This window comes from Corticium candelabrum, chromosome 10 (genome assembly GCF_963422355.1).
Source record: "Corticium candelabrum chromosome 10, ooCorCand1.1, whole genome shotgun sequence".
Taxonomy (NCBI): domain Eukaryota; kingdom Metazoa; phylum Porifera; class Homoscleromorpha; order Homosclerophorida; family Plakinidae; genus Corticium; species Corticium candelabrum.
Genome location: NC_085094.1, coordinates 5,447,642 through 5,467,167, shown reverse-complemented (window position 1 = coordinate 5,467,167; position 19,526 = coordinate 5,447,642). Strand labels below are relative to the sequence as shown.

Here is a 19,526-nt window from a genome sequence, read left to right as displayed (position 1 = left end):
TGTACACTGTATGTGGGCATGCTTCAGTGTCAGTAAAATATTTTGATGGATACTTGTGTGTGATTGGGAGGATTTCCGTCACTGTCATGATCCACTCTGATCATTCATTATCTAGGATGTTGTTTTGGCAGTGATTTGCATGGGGTCTAGCTTTGTATAGAGAGGTTGACTTATAGAGATGCTACAGCAAGCATGGTTTACTCTGATCTCAGGAGAGTAAATAAGTCTTACTATAGTATTACAAGTGGAGCTGAAACGTCACGTCCGGGGCGGAGAATCTAACAAAGGGTTTTGTGCGACACTTTACAAAACAAAGCGAGAGTGATGTAGGAACGTGCGATCGCTGTTGCGTTGTTGTTTAGTCGCTCAAGGGCAGCGCTATGAAGAAGCTGTTATGCATAATGTATTTGTTTGTTGGTCTACTGGTGATGTTAACGCTCACTGGTGTCGTCAATGGCGTCCCCATTCAAGTCGAAATGAGTCAGGGAATTCGCCTTCGTGGGGGTGTCGATAACGCCGGCCATGTTGAGGTGCTGCATGCCGGACAATGGGGCACGGTTTGCGATGAAGATTGGGATATACTTGATGCTTACGTTGTGTGCAGACAACTGGGTTTTCCGGGCGTAGAACGTGCATTCAGAGCGGGTACGGGATACGGACGCATTTGGCTGTCTAAAGTAAGGTGTACGGGTCGAGAGAAGATGCTGAGCGAGTGTCCGCATGCGGGATGGGGTGAACATTGGTGCACTCATGCTGGAGATGCGGGTGTCTACTGCCGCATGATGTCGGGCGATGAACCGTTACCACAAGATTCGAATATGGGTTTTAAAGTTCGATTGGTAGGAAATTCAAGGGTGAATCGTGGGAAGGTCGAGGTGAGAGTGGCTGGGAGGTGGAGTGGTCTTTGTTCGGATGGCTGGGACAACAGAGATGCTACTGTAGTGTGTGGACAGTTGGGATATCCAGCTGGGAAAGCTAGAGTGGATGTAAACGGTACACTGAAAAAGATAGGCCATCTCGCTCGAAACTTAGAGGTTACATCCCAAGTGTCAACAAGTGAGTGACAACTGGAACGGTTTACTGCTATTAATTTACGGATGCATTTTTCTCTTGTTTGTCTGTGTACTTGTATGTGTAGATTTCTCCTGTGATGGAAGTGAGGCTTTTCTTCAGATGTGCAAGCATGCTGGATTTGGATCACATCGATGTTATAAGGCAGGTTTTGCTGCTGTCAAATGTACAGCTCCTTCTCCGTATCTTAAGACCAAAAAACACCAGTTAGAAGGAGATGGCATTGTCAGATTAAGAGGCAGTCCTTATCCATGGGAGGGCAGGGTAGAAGTGTTTCATGAAGGACGCTGGCATAAAGTCTGTGATCATGGCTGGGACCACAGAGATGCCACAGTTGTCTGCAGAGAACTTGGATATGGTTCAGCTTATGAAGTTATTTCTGGGGCAAAAGACTATTTTGGTCAAGGATTTACTCAGGTTTTGTTGAGCGAACTGGATTGTACAGGAAAGGAGAGGAATCTAAAGAAGTGCAAACACGATGGTTATTATGAACACAGCAACTGTGGGCACGTGGAAAATGCTGGAGTTCGATGTCATGCTCTTCCTATTCGCTACCCTCCAGTTAGATCAGTTGCTACTCTTGATAATCGCTGTAAATAGTCATTCAATTACTGTACTTTTAGGTTCGACTAGCTGATGGCAACGAGATTTACGGTAGAGTTGAAGTGAAAGTGTCGGGATCTAATAAATGGGGCACTATATGTGCTGATACGTGGGATATTGGCGCTGGAATGGTTGTGTGTCGGCAACTCGGTCGTGGTTTTGCTTCACAGGTGTCTTATGGAAGTAGGTATGAATATGCACAGGGAGATGTAAGATTGATGAAGTTGAAATGTGGTGGTTGGGAAGAGTCACTGAGAAGTTGCATTAAAGGCTCATGGCAGTTGGCATCTACATCAGTATGTAAGAGAGGCGTAGCTCTTGTTTCATGTGCGGAGAGTAAGTTCTTGTGAGTCTTAAGATATTCCCATAGTCATATGTTCCCATGTAGGACTTCCTGATTTGATTCCTGATTTTCTTGCCATTGAGATGTCTCTGAATGGCACAATCCACGAACCGCTCAACCAAGCAGCACTGTCTAGCTTGGCTTGTGCACATGAAGAGAACTGCCTCTCCAGCTCGGCTAATCCCTATTTTCGGATAGGGAAGACATCGAGCAATGACTACCGTACACTTCTTCGGTTTACCATGAACATTTTCAACTTGGGAACTGCAGATTTTCACCCAGTATCGTCTAGCCATTCATGGGAATGGCACGCATGTCATAATCATTATCATTCATTTGAGAATTTTGCACAGTATGATATTCTGGACTTGGATGGCAATGAGGTAGCTGAAGGTCACAAAGCCAGTTTCTGTTTGGAGGATGTAAGTTGTGTAAGTGGTGGTACAAAGTTCTACAGATGTCGAGCACGCAACCAGGGAATCTCAGTCAACTGTGTGGATGTTTATAAGTACGACATCGATTGTCAATGGATCGACATCACTGATATAGCATATGGAAACTACACGCTCAAAGTGGCTATCAACCCTGACCATTTAGGTGCCGAGATGGATTACACCAACAACATAGTCAAATGCAGCTTCCAATACAATTCTCATGATTACTTCCCAAACAGAGGACAAATTTCTAATGTTAGTTGCTCAGTTGTTTCCTAAATTAGCTTCCCTTCAAAGTTGTAACTTTCGTTTTTCTCATCTGTTGTCTACAAATGAAGATTAAGATTCGGACAAATCTGGTAGTATACAAACGGTGATGTCGTGATAGTTTGAATTGCAATTGATTTTGGTTGGGTGCGTCATTTTCCAAGAGTATCTTGCAGCCATAATAACTGAATCTCACAGATTGATTGACAATTGAACTCGAGCACTTGTGTACAATCATTCTAATTGTCTAACAGTTTATTTATAGCTCTCGGCTTATGTCTTTTATTCTCTGCTTATTTCTGAATAATACAAAGTGTCTTTCTGGGGATGCCTGCTGCTACAACGGATACAGTTTCCCATACTAATGTTCCATCTTTGTCAATAGCCTCAGTAAAAAGGTCAATGCTGCCGCCAACACCGAAATAGTGAGACTTGGCAGCTAAATAAGCTACTCCCGTTCGTTTCAGTAACTGTTTCACTACATGGATGAGACTAGGGTAGCTGTCAGGATTGTAGATTGTCTCTGATGTAAGAATGAAATCAAACCTAGTCATAGAAACGTGTACAAATGAAGGAAGCGATACATCATTGGAGTCGTACTTCTTTGAATCTGCCTTGGCAGGATTAAGAAGGTCCTAAATACAAAATCACACAATACTAGCTAGGAAGTGAATCAGAATTACGTGGACTTACAGGCAAACTACCCCATTCACCAGCATAGAACTTATGATGTCTGTCTGGGCCATTGGAAGTGTTCATTGCAACGCTGGGAATTGTTACATGTTTAATGACCTCAACGTTCTATAACAATGGCAACAGGCCAATCACTCATCGGTTCACCTGTTGTTAGGGTACTGTACAACTAGCTGCACATGCAATCCCTGAAAAAGACAGTAGTGATTGCATATTTGCTAGCTTACATAATCTTGGAAATGAACGACAGCTCCTTTGGTTAGAGTATATATACCAGGTAGACCCACACCACATCCTAACTGAAAGAAACCCATACTTATTATATTCAAGAATCCACAGTGGTAAATTCACGCAAACCTCCAAAACACTCTTGTTTTCAAAGTCTACCTTACACTGATGCAAGAAAAGGATAAGGTCGATTGCACACTCCCATATTTTCAGCCCTCCTGCAGTATTGGTTCAGAACCAGTCATGTAAGATCAGTGCAATAATTAAATTAATTAAATGCGCCACACCTTCGTAAATGTATGGTACAAGATCTGACCGACTATTAAGTGCTGATTTCAGTTCGCTATTCTCTGTTTTCAATTCAGCTTCAGTGACATCCAAGTCTATATGTTGCAGATGAACGGTTCCATCACACAAACGCACATCACAAACTTTATGTCTGGGCCCCTTTAGACATCAACCAATGAGAAGACAGACGACATAACAATCAGCAGCAATACCTTACTATGAGAATCATCAATACCGGTACCACTTGTCATACACTCAACTTCTCTGCATTTGTTCAATTTCTCAATAACAGGCATTGTATGGGATTCTAATACATGTAATAGCAGAAATTTAGAGAGAAATTTAACATGCAAACGAATGAGACCTTGGGTAGTACTGTACCAGGTACACTTCACCTCACATTAGCTTCTGATGCAAAAACCTCAGGCAAGGCATAACTGTCTAACTTTGTAACTGTAACCCATTTAAAATACTGTATTGAAATTTGTAGAAATTTTTGATTTTGAAAAATCAGTGAAATTTAAATTTATTACGCACAATTTAATTAACAAATTATGATATAATAAGTATTTAATGCCCCTAAATAATAAATAGAAATATAATATAATAGAGTGTTCATAAAGTAAGAAGACAAAAACATTTGCAATTTATCTGCATCAACGTATTGACAATTTTGCAAGCAAACAACAAGAAGATCTAGACACAAGCAGCAACCCACGTTCGCGAATTATTATAACCTGTAGAATGTTGACAAGCAGTTGGAATTGCGTCACCACGAATGGTTTGTTCGAAATTGAACCGAAAGTCAGTCATGACATGTGACTAGGCGTCTGTTTGCTATCAACCTCTCACGTGACACAGTGTAGTGTCATTTCTTTGAATGAGAGCAGTAGCGTCATTCATTGTGTACGCATAGACACCTCCGACGGCGACGGCAATGCTGTTGAAGGTGAAAGTTGTCTTTGCGTTTTTCTCTCTCCTTTTATTGTCGAGCATCGATGCGGTACTCGAACATATCGAATTGAGCCGCGGCATTCGGCTGCGGGACGGGCACAGGGAAAATATCGGTCGTGTGGAGGTTTTGCACGCAGGACAATGGGGCACCGTCTGCAGCAACGGCTGGACTCACGTAGACGCTTACGTGGCTTGTAGGCAGCTCGGTTTTTTGGGCGTCTTGAATTGGTACGTCGTGTCTAGCGGATATGGTCCGGTCTGGTTGTCTGGGGTTGAGTGTAAGGGCCAAGAAAGTGAGCTGAGTAAGTGCAGACATGAACCTTGGGGGAGGAATAGGTGCGGCAATCATGGCAATGATGTCGGTCTCGTCTGTCGAGAGACTGAGAGTAATGAGGAAGAGACGTGTAGAGGGTATCCTGACACTCCAATCTTAGCTATTCGGGTGGTCGGCAAATCGCCACACAAAGGGTTAGTTCAGATGAGAGTGGAAGGTTCGTGGCAACCGATTTGTGCTGATCAATGGGGAAGCAAAGATGCAAAGGTTGCTTGTGGACAGTTGGGATACCCAGGAGGGACTGCCAAGGTTGTGGCCCGAAAGAGCACAGCTCGATTACGAGGAGTTTCCACTAGTCAGTTGGTGATCAGCCTGTCGTAATTATTTCAATGATGCCGCATTGTTTGTGTGCAGATTTCTCATGTGATGGATCAGAATCTGTTCTTCAAGTTTGCAGACATTCTGGCTTTGGATCGTATCGTTGTCAAAAGCCAGCATATGCCTCAGTGAAATGTACTCTTCGCAAGCAATCTAAAAGAAACGTGGCTGTGAGATTAAGAGGAAGTGCTTATCCATGGCAAGGCCGAGTTGAAGTCTATGACAAAGGTCAATGGAAAAAGGTTTGTGATCATGAGTGGGGCATTCTGGATGCTTCTGTTGTGTGTCGCGAGCTGGGATATGGCACTGCCTATGAAGCTGTTTACAGAGCGAGAGACTACTTTGGTCAAGGTTTCTCTCCGATTCTACTGAATGAAGTAGGTTGTACTGGTCTTGAAAGAAGTTTGTTGCAATGTCCGTTTTCTGGAGCTGAATGCTTTCACATAGAAAATGCGGGTGTTCGATGTCACCATCCAGCAGCCACCACCAGTAACACAGAAAACGTTAGTGACAGTCAAAAACGAGGTCACCGTGTACAATTCCTTGTTTTATTCATTTGCAGGTTCGATTGATTAGTGGAGCAAAAGGTTATGGAAGGCTAGAAGTACTGCATGAGAATTCTCAACAATGGGGCACCGTGTGTGGCGACTCGTTTGATATTGAAAGTGGAACGGTCATATGTCGCCAACTCAATTTGGGATTTGCAGGAGATGTTCGCTATTCTAGTCGATATCAATACAGTAGTAAAGACATACAGTTGGTAAACTTGACATGCGACGGTAAGGAACTCACACTGACAGCCTGCAAGAATGGAGAGTGGGAGTATGCATCACAGTCGGCATGCAAGAAGGGTCCAGTCTATGTGACATGCACTTGTAGTAAGCGTCCCGATATTTTTCAAGAACTCTGTTAACATTCTCTTTTATCCAGGACTTCCTGACTTGATACCCCATTTTGCAACCATTCAACAGTCATTGACTGGTGTAACCCATTCACCTCTCAACTTGGTCAGAGTATCAAGCCTGAAATGCGCTTACGAAGAGAACTGTCTATCTAGTTCTGCCGATAAATATTTCCATTCCGGAGAGGACAACAACGAACTCGCCAGAAACGAAAACAGACGCACTCTTCTCCGCTTCAGCGTCAACATTTTCAACTTTGGAACCGCCGATTTCAAACCGTTTCTACCTCGAGGCGACTGGGAATGGCACACCTGTCACAACCACTACCATTCGTTTGAAAACTTTGCACAGTACGATATCTTGGACTTACAAGGAAGAGAAGTGGCCGAAGGTCACAAGGCCAGCTTCTGCCTCGAGGACGTCCAATGTGCATCCGGTGGAGCCAAACGGTACAGCTGTCAGCACCACCTGCAGGGCATTTCGGTCAACTGCTACGACTCGTATGCCTACGATATCGACTGCCAGTGGATCGACCTAACCGACGTTGCACATGGCAACTACACGCTTGTCGTGTCCCTAAACTCTGAGCATAAGCGAGCCGAGATGGACTACACCAACAACAACGTGATGTGCGATTTCGAATACCGTTCCGACCCAGTCTTTTATCTTACAGGAAAGTTGGATAACATCCACTGTAGACTTTCTGGATAGATACTCGTATAGGATAGTCCGACAATGCTAGACTGTATTACTCAGAATTCTCTACACATTGCAATGATAGATAGATTTTTTCGAGATTTTCCAGCCAATCTAATCATTTCCCACCCTCACCAAGACTCTAAACGTTGCGTTTCTCGTCGACCACCTTGTGAACACAAGAGTGCGACCGGTTTGATCCACCGTCGTCCAACACGATCACTTGTCGTCACGAGACAATAGGCGAGCGCAGGTGTCACACATTATCGAGACAATACCGAACGCGCCAAAACCGACCACGCTAGCCCGATAATTGCATTGGCCTCTCCATGCTTGGCTAACCAGCCATGAGGTCTGTAGTTTGGTTATCCCTGGCTACAGTCGTTGCAAGCGTTACCGTTCGACTCATCGATCACAACGTCCCGAGTGCGTATCAGGGTCGCGTCGAGGTGTTCTACGAGGGCCCCGACGACAACAACCGGTCCGTGTCCGGCTGGTTCACGGTGTGTGATGACTACTGGGACTACCGGGAGGCTCGGGTCGTGTGTCGTCAGTTGGGATTTGTGAGCTACGACCAGGTGTACTACGGTAGTTACTTTGGGGCCGGAACGGCTCGGATAGCGATGGACCAGCTCGATTGCACGGGACGCGAAGAGTCGTTACACGAGTGCAAGTTCGACGGCTGGTTTAGACACGACTGCAGACAACGGGAACATGCGGGAGTGCGTTGCAAAGTGTCGGACCCGGCGTCTCGCGTTACGCTGCCCGTTCGTCTGGCGCAAGGAGAGCGACTCAGCGAGGGCATCGTCGAGATTCTGTTCCAGAAGAGGTGGGGAGCCGTCGATAGGAGTCATTTTGGGGACGAGAATGCGCGCGTCGTGTGCGGCCAGTTAGGGTATCCTAACGGCGAGGCGCGCAGTTGTAGTGATGATGTCGACGACTGCGGCGTTTATGACGGGTTGGTTAATGCGAGGGGATTTATTTGTAGCGGTCGGGAGGCGACGCTGTCGAAATGTAAGCTGGTGTTGTGGGGACCGTTTGATGACGACGAGGACGGAACGGCGCACAATGTGTCGGACTTGGCGTATGTGCGCTGCTCGGTTCCACTCCGCACTCCGCATATGCCTACTCGGGCTCGACCCTATGGATGCAATGCCACCGTGGAAAAATCGAGTAAAAATGATGCCGATGTTGTTGAACCGACGCTGAGGCTCAAGGCGGGTATTGGACCGTGGGAAGGGAGAGTGGAGGTCTACAACACGGGGTCTTGGAGTCCTCTGTGTGACCGGAATTGGGATCAATACGATGGTAATGTCGTGTGTCGTCAGCTCGGATATGGTACCGCGAAGAAGGTGCATACGTCGTCACGGTAAGGTATGTGTAACTATATAGTGTCTAAACGGCGGGAGATATCGTTGTGTTGTAGATTTGGACGTGGTACAGGATACAATTACAATCGGTTTTTTGAATGTAAAGGGAACGAGTCTAAGTTGAGTGAATGTTCTCACCAGGATATCGGACGGTACGGATGTAGACACTGGCAAGAGGCGGGAGTGGAATGCTACCGGCCTGCAAAAGCGTCCGAGCACGTTCGACTTGTCAATACGAAACCGGTCTATCTCGGAGTGGCCGGTTTCGTCGAGGTTCGCCACGGTTCTTGCGATGAGTGGTACCGCGTCTGTGATGAGAAGTGGAGTCTGTCTCAGGCCAGAGCTGTGTGTCGAGACTTGGAGTTGGGATTTGGCAAATCGGGTGGCTTGCAATTGGATAGTAGGAAGGCTACGACAGCGTCGATTACTGTCAGCTACCGCTGCACGGGAGATGAGCTTTTGCTGGCAGATTGTGACCGTGAAGTACACAAGGTTGTCAGTGGAGGACACCTGTGTAATGAGACAATAAACTCGACCGCAAGTAGAGCGGACACTGAGGCTACGCTTGGCGAGAATCTGGCCAACGCGTTCGACGAAGTTAGTCCTTGTGAGACTGGCTTTGCTTGGGTTGAGTGTGCAAGAAGTAAGTGCCTTGTTACATGTCTGTTTCTTTCAGTTCGCGTCAGTTGTTTTCTTATGTGTAGTTCTTCCTGACCTGGTTGTAGATGTTCCGGTACTCAAACGTACCCTGGGGACTTACCCTCATGTTGTCACTACCGGCGGTCTGCCGTGCGCCTTTGAAGAGGGCTGTTTTTCCAAGACTGCGGTTGCATACGAATACGGACACGACGAACGAGTCTTACTTCGTTTTGCAACTCGTGTGATGAACCTAGGTAGGGCTCCTTTCCAACCGTATGCACCCCGGAACAAGTGGGACTGGCACCAGTGTCACAAGCACTACCACTCGTTTAGAGCTTTCAGCATCTACCATGTCGTAGACGAGTGTGGCAAACCAGTGGCCGAAGGCCATAAGGCAAGCTTTTGTCTCGAAGACAGTGACTGCGAGGAAAATGGTCCACCAGCACGTTCTAACTTCAACTGCAGAGGACATTATGGAGGTCGACAGGGAATTTCAGTCAATTGTGCTGACACTTACCGGCACCACATTGACTGTCAATGGGTCGACATCACTGATATAACACCGGGGAGATATCGCCTCGTCGTTGATGTCAACCCGTATCGTCACGTTGCTGAAATCGAGTTCTCGAATAATGTGATGTACTGTGACTTTCGTTATAACGGAAAATGGTCGTATATTACTGTATATGGGTGCGGTTTTGACCCAAACTGGAAATCGGACGTGTAGGTATAAACAATGAGTTGGTTTGTTGATTCATTGGCGGCTACTTTGGTAGCTCATTTCAGCTAATTGTAGACTAGATGTCAAGATCTATTCGTGATATGTTGTGGTCCTGCGGTCCATGACATAAAAATAACAAATAATTAATTAAATGATACTTTTATTGCAGCTTCTGCGTATGCATTTAAGTTAATTAATTAATTAATTAATAACACATACACAGTACCAAAACAGTTGCTCGAAAGCTATGATCCAAGATCAGAGATATTGGTGGTTAGTGTTACTGTATGTGACTACACTAGGCAAATCATTAGTTTGGTAAAAGTTGAGTGTAGCTACGCAGCTGTTTGCAAGCTAGATGTACTGTACTGCAAAGAATGATGTTGCCCATGTAATTAATTAATTAACAAATTAGACAGCATTTGACTATAGTGAGCATTTGGTCGTGGCAAGTTCGTTGTTCCGCACGAAAAAGACACTGTCACGTTTGTCAATGTGTATACCCCAGAAGTGTACGGAAAAAAGTCTGGCTACGCGAGACTGCGCTACACTCAGCCTGTCTACGCAAGCGCAAAGAAAGGCGCGGACACGAAATGGATGAAGTAATTTTTGACAAAACGCTTGCTGTCACGTTTAAGAGCTTGGACAGAGATGGAAGGTCAGCAACGGCACGGTTTTGCCAATAGTGCTAGCAGGTTGACAGTGAACATAACGAACGCGCGTGTGTGTGTGTGCTGTCTTTTTCAGTTGCAAGCAAGGAAGGATCTCACTTCATGTCGTTACTGCTACGACTACGTCTCCTGTCTACAAAACGGTTGAAGAAACTGAAGATAGTGCTTGTGCTTTACCGTTTACTAACCGACTTGTTCCCTTGTTTGCTTCTGGTGCCGCGTCCATGCGCATTTGATGTCATACAACAGGAACTTCAAGTTCGCTTGACCAGTGAAGACGACCCGTACTTTCTTCATTCTCTTAGTCTTAAGGAAGAGGATTTTCAAACGTAATTTCGGTCGTCTTCTCGCCTATTTGTCTACTTGTTTGTCTGCTTGCTTTCTATGCATGAACTTGTGTGTATGACTGTGTATTTCATTTGTGTATGTATGTATGTATACATGCATGCATATAGTATCATTGTATGTATTATGTGTGTATGTACAGAGTGGAATATGAGGCAAAATTTTTGGTCCGAAAATTTTAACAAAGATGTTGACTTGACATTAAAATTTTTGGCGTCCATTCGTATTTGATTTCACGATTCTTTCTTGTAATTATCAACATCAACATTTAGTTCCATTTGTTTGTTCGTTGCATCATATTCACTACTGTATTTATTCGCTATCAAAATCAAAAGACAAAATTTTGCTTGCTTCTTGCTGTCGTTCTGTTGCATTGTTATTGCTCATACGACAACGGGTGGTTGTCGTGGTGGTTACAATTCATTGCAATAAATGATGGTGGTACAGGTGCTGTTGATTGATGTTAATATCTACTTTGTGACTATAGAAGGTAACTAAAATTTTATTAAATTTTTGTTCAACAAACAACTTAGTTATTGCATGTGACAGTGTTTTTCCTACAATACAATTTACGCGTCCCTGGTCGCAATTTCGGAAATCTGGTCACGAGTCATGAGTTCTGGTCTCTAGTAGAATGCGGAAGTGCCGTCATTCAGACATTTCAGTACATACAGTTTACATGCGTTTTAATATTACTGCGAGATGTTTACGAGACGGTTAGTTTTGATTCGAATGGGACTGCCATCACCACTTGACTTGTAGTACGCGATGAGATGTTGTATGATATAGGTAGAAGAAATAAATGTATGAAAACCAATCTACTTTGTCATATGACAGGCCAAACTATAAACTATAGTGGTCACAAGCCAAGGGTCGCTTATGAAAAACCCTGACTTTGTGACCTTGCCACTGTTTATCCTATTCGACTGCAGCTTGCGCAATAAATGGTGTTTGAGACTATAAATATGATATTGCTCTAAAATGTCATTTTGCACTCATGCATCTGGAGATCATCAACTCTAGATCTTGCTTGCTGCTTCTGTCAGTTGTCTGGACTTTTGGGTCGCTCATTGATTCCCTACCATCTATGCAATACATGTAACTATACGCGTTGACCAGTCATGTAGGTATGTCCGATCAAAGCAAAATTGTGGTCGGTCATGAACACCAGTTGGTCAGTCAATCAATGACTGACAGTTATATTCCACTCTGATGTATATATGTATGTTGAGTGCATATGCTTAATTAACAGGTTGAAGACTCAACAAGGACTACTGGTTGATTTCACTGCTTTTCCTCAGAAATTTGTTGATCTACTGCAGCAGTGCTTACACAACGAGACCTCAGAACAGCCAAAGTAAGGCCTCTACAAATACAGTGTGTGTGTGTGTGTGTGTGTGTGTGTGTGTGTGTGTGTGTGTGTGTGTGTGTGTGTGTGTGTGTGTGTGTGTGTGTGTGTGTGTGTGTTAAAGATGAAATATGAGGTGAACAACCAAACTAATAATCAAGATACTATGATGAGTTAGTTGCTATAATTCAGAGAAATTAAGATGAATATACAGTAAATGTGAAAGTGTTTCGAACACCATCTTGCAAACTAGACTTCATAAGTTTGGTTTCTTGCATCACAGTGCACACATCCGAGTGATTACTTGACATCATATTATGTATTTTCTTTTGTCACAAGTCTTTGATTTCAATAAGTTGTTTATTGTGCAATCAACATACATATGATTGATAATTAATTAATTAATAGTTGCAACAGGTGATGTGATGTGTAAAAATACTAATATATTTATTATATACAATATTATGTTATTTTCATAGCATAAAATTTATTTATTTATTTAATTAATTAATATTGTTGTTTGACATTTAATATTATTTCTAGATTTTTGCTGCAATTTGTGAGTGAACACCAGCAAGGTTGTTCATTGTTGAACATCATCGAGGCAAATCCATTCAAACATCTCACTCATCTGTCTTTGCGATTTGTGGCTGGAAATGATGCTGCTGTGAAGAGATATCTTGCTGAGTGTTTGCAGGAAGTGAAAGAACAGAATGCTGTGCTGAGAGAGAGATTTAGAGGTATTGAAAATGATTTGACGATGAGACTGTCGAGGTCTGATGAAGTAAGTTTTGTGTGGAGTGTCTGGATGTGTGTAGTGTAGTGAATATGAACAAATGTATGGACAGGCAGACAGACAGACAGACAGATTGTTATATTTGAACTCTTACTCTACTAATAACAATCGCTAACTTTACGTATGCATAACAATAACAGTCAATGAACAAAACGTTGAACGTCTTTATCATACAGAAAATCATCAAAATTGCACTCTGACAACTTTGACAACTTTTTAAAAATCACACAAGAGTTGCAAGACTGTACAACTACAGACAGTTGCTTTCTCCATCTATCTCTAAAGTCTGTTTCGCTGCTTTTCCATTTGCATCTTTTGAATATTTGAGATCTTATCGAGATAGTCTTCAGCCATAGGGCTCCAAAAGCCAAAGTGTTCAAAAACCAGTGGAATACATGTTGTATCAGATCCTGCTACAGACTGCTGTTGACCATATTTTGTCATTTTGCGTTTTTCTCTCAACTCAGCTGCATAACCTGATATTTTGGCAGCTGATTGTACCGTGTCACAAGAATGTGGATGAGCAAGTGAAATGTCCAGGTCTTTTTCAAGTGTCCAGTGGGCTCATATGTTGTTATATCCAGACAGACAGACAGACAGATTGACCAACCGGCAGACAGACAGACAAACAGACAGATTGACTAACAGACAGACGGACAGACAGATTGACCAACAGACAGATGACAAACAGACAGATTGACCAACAGACAGACAGACAGACAGACAGACAGCCATGCTTACAGACAGACAGATCGACCAACAGACAGACAGACACACAGATCGACAGACAGACAGACACTCTAGATGATGTAACAAGCAGGTGCACACTTTGTAAGACATGCAAATTGATCAACGCAGCAAAAATTCCATGATGTGACATACTTGTTTGTCTAAAGGGCTTGAAAAGTCAAACTGCTGAACTCGAATCTCTAAGAGCCGACTGGAAGTCACACACAAACTCGTTGATGTCAAACCATGCACAAGAACTCACAGCAGAAAAAGAAAAATCCTTTCGGGTTTTGTTAAATATTTAACTCATTACTAAACTCTTTGTTTACATATCAATTGCATCAGGCTCTTACAGAATGTCAACAAAAATTTGAAGAAGAAAAACGAGATACGGAGAGATGTCACCAGACAAAGGTTGCTACCAATACATGAGTTAGAACCAATTATGAAAATACTAGTATGTTTGATTAGTCACGTGATTACGAGACAAGGATTACAGAGCTTCAGTCAAGCAACAGAGAGTTAACAGAACACAAGTACAAGGCAGAATCATCCATACATGAGTTGAAGACGAAGCTGAGCTCGTCTGAAGAGGCACGGTTTGCAACGAAACCTTCGAGAACTCAACGGCTAATTTACTTTAATTTTAGGAGTGTCAACGGCTGCGGCAAGAGTTACAAACGCTACGGTGTGACAATAGCTCGTTGGATGCAACGTGTCACGACCGGGATAAGATCGTTCATCAACTCAAGACTCGTCTCGCTGTCCTGGAACAAGAAGTCAAGGACAAGGAGGACGTTGTGTCTAGAACGTCGTCGCTCCTGCAGACGACATCCGAACAGAAAGTGAAGACAGAGAGTCTGCTGGAGCAAAAACAAAGAGACGCCATGAAATTGGAGTCTGTCGTGAAGTCTCTATCAAGTGAAGTGATGAAAGGCAATGACATAATCCAGCGACTACAGAATGAGCTGAAGAGTTACAAAGATAAGGTCGGTCACGATAGGCAGCGAATGTTTTATGACATTTTGTTTTTTGAGTGTAATGTATGTCTTGTGACAGGTCAAGTTGAAGAGTGTTGTGACCACAAAGCAAGAGATGCTGATTAGAGAGAAAGTTGGCGATCTTGTTGTGTCAGTTTTGTTATTGGCATTATGTTGTGAGTTCTGAATGTAGGACAGTGCAGTTGAGAGACAGACACAAGAGTTAAGTGCACTGAGTCTAAGGGTTAAGGGAAAGGATGATGAGGTATTGCAGTAGGTTGTTGTTGCATTTTATCTGCTTACCCTTGTGGTGTGTGTGTGTGTGTGTGTGTGTGTGTGTGTGTGTGTGTGTGTGTGTGCATGTGTGTTATTTGTTGGTCTGTTTCTTTAGCTTCTCGCTTGCACACTTGCTTTACACTTCTCAATGTTTGCTCTATAGTGTGCCTGTCCATTGGTTTATCTGTTATCGTGTTTTTCTGTTTGACAACTTAGGTTTTGTGTTTGATATAGATTGCCAATCTACGGGAATCTCTGAGTACTTGTGAAGCAAGGCTAGACGAAAGAGAACAGCAGCTGAAGACAAATGAAAATGGTTGGTAGTTGCTCCAATAGTTTATTTTTACTGTATTCACAGTGATATTGTAGTAATCATGTAATGTACTGTTGTCTTTTTCAGTTATTTCTTATCTTAATCATCAAATCAATGACAAATTGTTGGAACGGTCTTCTTTTCCGACAACGGGAGTGTCAAGTCATGACGTTGTGATTCGTCCACTCTGCGGCACATTTCCTGTCGTGCCAACAACTGCAGACGTAATAATTCTGCCGCACCAGTTCTATTACAAGCATTAGTGTGAATGTCAAAGTGCATGAAGTAAATTACGTCGACAGCCAGTTTCATTGTATAAGCTAAGTTGTGTGTACAAAGTCTGTGTCATCGTTTTATTCATTTGCAACTGAATGAGGCTACTACTCAATATCCCCGCAAACTGTAGGTATAATTTTGGCTAAAAACGAGACGATTTACTTGATATTTTGTTGTGTAAAAGTTGTATTTCATTGTGTTTGATTGTCTTGACTTTTGTCTTCATGTTTTGTACTAACTAATTTGTTATTCTTGTCTTTATGATGCTCGCTCATTTGTTTAGTATTTGTTTCTTGTCTTAACAATGACTTTTTGTGTGTACAGGTTTATCTCAGGAAGCCGCTTGGCACACACCCTATTACTAATCAGCTGTCAACTGCTCATTTGTCAGGAGGACAACACAAAGTAAAGGCAATAAATTTAGCTTTAATACTCAATAGACAAAGGCATATAGAATGATTGACTATTCAACATACTTACGATAGGCAACTACACACAAATTGCTTAATTAATTAACGTCATGTGATACTTCAGTATTATGAAGTATAATTAATATTTGGTTAATTTTTACTGCCTTGTTCTGCACTTATTATCTAACCTTTTTAATACATTTTTATTACTAATTAATTTGTAAGTAATTGCTCTAACATAACGGTGGTGACAATGTCACAATCTGACTTCAAGGTATGTGTGCAAGGCTCGAGAAATCAATAAATTATATGATGTGTTGATAATTATGTTTGTCTGTGTAACAATTCACAATTCCATTTATAGGTAACTTTCAAGCCACATCTTCGTAAAAGTGGCATTCCGTTGCCATCCAAGGCAGCCAACTGTCTGAACCCTGCTCTTCCCACAGTGCTCGAGAACAGGCTACAATGTACTGAAAATCACACAGCCCCATACACAACTTCACTGTCACCATCTTTATGTCAAATTGATGCTAAGTATCTATCTAGTACGTCATCTGTTGAAATGTCAGGGCGACCATCAGTTGCTTCTTATCAGTCGACAGCGTCGCTGCTACAAGGTGTGTCACCTCAACAGATGAGTGATTTAACTATTGGGAGCGGTCAGAGGAATTCGCCCAAGTTTGTGTCTACTACATATAATACTACAGCTACGGATCAGGTGCCTCAATCAGGATTACAACCATCTGCTACAGGACAGCCTTCGGTTATGTCAGCTTACTTCCCACATTGAAGTGAAGGTTTGTTATAAGGGTGTTGTAGAAATTGCTACTAAACACCAACTGCTTCTTGAAACTGTAGTTTTCCTTTACCTGCAATGGTTTGGTAGTACACCTTCTGTTGTAATAAGAATGACTCAGAATTTCTATCCAATTTCATTGTATTGTAGTATCTAATGCCTAATTAACGTCACTCTTTCCTTGATTGATTTTTTGTGGATATGGAAAGATCTTCAACAGACAAGAAAGGATTGGCATTTTGCTGGCATTACCAGGAGGTATATGCCCAAGAAGCAACCTGCTTTAGTTAATGACCACTCTAATTAAATCACGCACGCACACACGTACTTGTACAGACTTCACACAACCGTTCTTTGTTTCCCTTGCACATTTGCATTTTACGCTAGGAAGGTGTAGCTGGGTGATCTTTGTTCTCCCCTAAATTATGTCCTCTTTTTTGTCAAAGTTTTGCCAAACAGCAAGGCTCCATTCTTTACGGTTTGCATCTGTTGCCACCAATACTAATAGTCTAACTCAGAGGTTCTCATCGCCTACATTACGTATCACGTCTGTGCAACTGAAAGAAAAGGAATTGTCTATCCAATGGAACAACAGCAGCACTGTTGACTTGCCATACGTTTTTCTGCGTGACAACTGCCAAGAACCAGAGTCCTTTGACCAAGTGGCCAGACAGAGGCTCTTCAATCCTGCATTTACAGTCGATCTAAACATTCGGGCAACTGATGCTCAAGTGAACGAGGGCGGCAAACAGCTCACCATCACGTGGCCAGATGGACACCACAGTAGATACAAGTCTACATGGCTGGGAAGACACTGCATCGGAAATACTGCCATGTCTGGACGACTACCTGTGGAAACGGTCTATTGGGGAGGTGATTATTACGACAAGATGCCTCGATTTGATTATGAGATGCTATTGGAAGATGACAGATGTTTACTGGAGTGTTTGCTAAAAGTGGAATCTCATGGTTTGGTGTTAATTGAAAATGTTGGGACTCAGCTAAATCAAGTGAAAAGGTTTTGCGATCGTATTTATTATCCGAAACCTTGTATCTATGGGTAAGCCGATAGAGCTGTTAGTACCAACTTGTAATATGTGTGAAACTGTAGTGTCTATTGTAACTCTAGGAAAGGTGTTATGAAGGTGGAAAATAAGCCAAATGCAAGTCATATTTCATTGACAGGGGTTGAGCTGCCTTTACACAATGATTTTGTATATTATGACTATACTAGTGGGGTATGATATCAAAGTTATTGTATTGTACAATATTGTTGTCACTCGTATTTTTGCCTTGTGTTTAGCTTCACATTCTTCACTTCATTCATCAGGTATCGGATCCCACTGCTGGTGCATCTCAATTTTGCGACGGATTTCATGTTGCTGAAGTGTTGAGGGAAAGGAATCGTGCGGCGTTTGATTTACTGTCACAATATCCAGTACAGTTTGTCGATGCTGGTTGTGATGTTCTTGGAGATTATGACACAGAAGCATGGCATAACACCATTAGGTAAAGACATCGTGTGTGTGTGTGTGTGTGTGTGTGTGTGTGTGTGTGTGTGTGTGTGTGTGTGTGTGTGTGTGTGTGTGTGTGTGTGTGTGTGTGTGTGTGTGTGTGTGTGTGTGTGTTAATGAAAGAACCAATGTTGTGTAGTGTGTCTTCAAATGGTGAGATCACTGAAGTAAATTACAGCAATCATAGTCGAGGTCCTCATATCCCATCTACCTTGATGGACAAACTTTACGAATGGTATGCAGCATATTATGAATTATCCCATTTGTTGTACTTACCTGACTACATGATTGAGTTTAAAATACAACCTGGACAGATGGTGATGCTTAATAACCGTCGTGTACTACATGGCCGATCAGCATTCAAAGTACAAGGCAATGAGTACAGGTATGGTGAAATCTGCTACATGGATTGGGATGAGATTCGTTCAAAGGCTCGAGTACTTATGAAGAAACTGTCACTCACTCTATAATGAAAAGTCCTGAATCTAAAAAAACCCTGGTGTTTACCATAAAATTGACATGGTTCACGTGCACTTATTTAAATATAATTAAGAAAGTGAGTTTATTGGTGTAATTAAAATAGAATGCGTGAGTTCTGGATTTGTTGATTTGGGAGACATACCTGTTTAGGTTGCACTCATAATGCAATCCATTGTCTACCCCAAAGAAGTGCATGCATTCATCACGTGGATTTCATTTGTAAATTGAATTAGACGTGAACTTTGCTACTATTACACATCTGTTCAGATTTAGGTAAGGGAAGGTTATCTAACAGTAGCTCGATGACTGTGCTATTGAAGGCCTACTCTACTACAGCGTATACGTCTATGCCATTTCGTCTAGTCTAGTAGACTGTTCTATAAAGTATAGGTTCAGTACAGTAGAAGAAATACTCTGAACTCATGGGCGGTGATTTTAATTGACAATTAAATTTGTACATACGAGTTTTCGGTGGGTTGGCAATACTTATCATTAGTGTTCACATAATGTTAATGGAGATCTTAACAGAAAAACAATTGTGAGACGGTTAGCCGATAGTTTACGTAGACTGCCTCCATTATGGATATTGCACAACATATGAAGCGCTAAAAAGTGTGCTAGCAGTGCTATTCTTATCGTTTTCCGCTTCGGAGGGAACGGCAGGGACGGAGAGAAACTGGCCTTGAGTCTACTACTGGCTACTGTTCCCGCGTTCCCAAAAAACCAGA

General features: G+C 42.6%; 4 protein-coding genes across 6 annotated transcripts; 3 read left to right on the top strand and 1 right to left on the bottom strand.

Annotated features, from left to right (window-relative positions):
* The first annotated feature begins 287 nt into the window (after window positions 1-287).
* On the top strand, window positions 288-9,897 carry LOC134185314 (uncharacterized). The gene is made up of 12 exons (XM_062653096.1): window positions 288-1,056; window positions 1,139-1,632; window positions 1,695-2,010; window positions 2,063-2,727; window positions 4,844-5,510; window positions 5,570-6,036; window positions 6,096-6,411; window positions 6,464-7,144; window positions 7,217-7,324; window positions 7,477-8,500; window positions 8,558-9,144; window positions 9,206-9,897. The coding sequence occupies exons 1-12, from the start codon at window positions 381-383 to the stop codon at window positions 9,865-9,867; spliced, it is 6,663 nt and encodes a 2,220-aa protein (XP_062509080.1). The 5' UTR covers window positions 288-380; the 3' UTR covers window positions 9,868-9,897.
* LOC134186085 (histidine protein methyltransferase 1 homolog) lies at window positions 2,852-4,760 on the bottom strand. 3 transcript variants are annotated; one of them, XM_062654000.1, is made up of 8 exons: window positions 4,665-4,760; window positions 4,140-4,234; window positions 3,927-4,086; window positions 3,769-3,857; window positions 3,639-3,710; window positions 3,412-3,519; window positions 3,319-3,353; window positions 2,852-3,264 (listed from the first exon to the last, which is right to left on the bottom strand). In XM_062654000.1, the coding sequence occupies exons 1-8, from the start codon at window positions 4,738-4,740 to the stop codon at window positions 3,012-3,014; spliced, it is 888 nt and encodes a 295-aa protein (XP_062509984.1). In that variant the 5' UTR covers window positions 4,741-4,760; the 3' UTR covers window positions 2,852-3,011. The 3 variants fall into 3 exon arrangements, with proteins under 3 accessions (XP_062509984.1, XP_062509983.1, XP_062509985.1); XM_062653999.1 differs by having other exon boundaries at window positions 2,852-3,353; XM_062654001.1 differs by having other exon boundaries at window positions 2,852-3,353; window positions 4,145-4,234.
* A 538-nt stretch (window positions 9,898-10,435) lies between the features above and the next one.
* Window positions 10,436-17,001, top strand: LOC134186004 (spindle assembly abnormal protein 6 homolog). Its single transcript, XM_062653907.1, has 15 exons — window positions 10,436-10,519; window positions 10,609-10,675; window positions 10,782-10,861; window positions 12,130-12,234; window positions 12,769-13,009; window positions 13,918-14,037; window positions 14,096-14,164; window positions 14,222-14,344; window positions 14,401-14,739; window positions 14,810-14,863; window positions 14,924-14,995; window positions 15,241-15,322; window positions 15,407-15,543; window positions 15,920-16,000; window positions 16,370-17,001. The coding sequence occupies exons 1-15, from the start codon at window positions 10,455-10,457 to the stop codon at window positions 16,796-16,798; spliced, it is 2,064 nt and encodes a 687-aa protein (XP_062509891.1). The 5' UTR covers window positions 10,436-10,454; the 3' UTR covers window positions 16,799-17,001.
* Window positions 17,002-17,178: 177 nt separating this feature from the next.
* LOC134186007 (gamma-butyrobetaine dioxygenase-like) lies at window positions 17,179-18,926 on the top strand. Its single transcript, XM_062653912.1, has 4 exons — window positions 17,179-17,864; window positions 17,934-18,042; window positions 18,108-18,313; window positions 18,458-18,926. Exons 1-4 carry the CDS (start codon window positions 17,230-17,232, stop codon window positions 18,786-18,788), a joined length of 1,281 nt encoding a protein of 426 aa, XP_062509896.1. The 5' UTR covers window positions 17,179-17,229; the 3' UTR covers window positions 18,789-18,926.
* The last annotated feature ends 600 nt before the right edge of the window (window positions 18,927-19,526 follow it).

Excerpts from the sequence above, each read along its gene's own strand:
- LOC134185314 (XM_062653096.1), top strand. The coding sequence starts at position 381 with ATGAAGAAGCTGTTATGCATAATGTATTTGTTTGTTGGTCTACTGGTG. Across the intron at positions 6,037-6,095 it reads CCACCAGTAACACAGAAAAC|GTTCGATTGATTAGTGGAGC; the intron begins GTTAGTGACAGT and ends ATTCATTTGCAG. Across the intron at positions 9,145-9,205 it reads TTGGGTTGAGTGTGCAAGAA|TTCTTCCTGACCTGGTTGTA; the intron begins GTAAGTGCCTTG and ends TCTTATGTGTAG.
- LOC134186085 (XM_062653999.1), bottom strand. The coding sequence starts at position 4,740 with ATGACTGACTTTCGGTTCAATTTCGAACAAACCATTCGTGGTGACGCA. Across the intron at positions 4,235-4,664 it reads TGCTTGTCAACATTCTACAG|AATCCCATACAATGCCTGTT; the intron begins GTTATAATAATT and ends TACATGTATTAG. Across the intron at positions 3,858-3,926 it reads TGTACCATACATTTACGAAG|GAGGGCTGAAAATATGGGAG; the intron begins GTGTGGCGCATT and ends CCAATACTGCAG.
- LOC134186004 (XM_062653907.1), top strand. The coding sequence starts at position 10,455 with ATGGATGAAGTAATTTTTGACAAAACGCTTGCTGTCACGTTTAAGAGC. Across the intron at positions 14,996-15,240 it reads TTAAGGGAAAGGATGATGAG|ATTGCCAATCTACGGGAATC; the intron begins GTATTGCAGTAG and ends TGTTTGATATAG. Across the intron at positions 15,544-15,919 it reads TCGTGCCAACAACTGCAGAC|GTTTATCTCAGGAAGCCGCT; the intron begins GTAATAATTCTG and ends TTGTGTGTACAG.
- LOC134186007 (XM_062653912.1), top strand. The coding sequence starts at position 17,230 with ATGTCCTCTTTTTTGTCAAAGTTTTGCCAAACAGCAAGGCTCCATTCT. Across the intron at positions 17,865-17,933 it reads CCGAAACCTTGTATCTATGG|GAAAGGTGTTATGAAGGTGG; the intron begins GTAAGCCGATAG and ends TTGTAACTCTAG. Across the intron at positions 18,314-18,457 it reads GCATGGCATAACACCATTAG|TGTGTCTTCAAATGGTGAGA; the intron begins GTAAAGACATCG and ends AATGTTGTGTAG.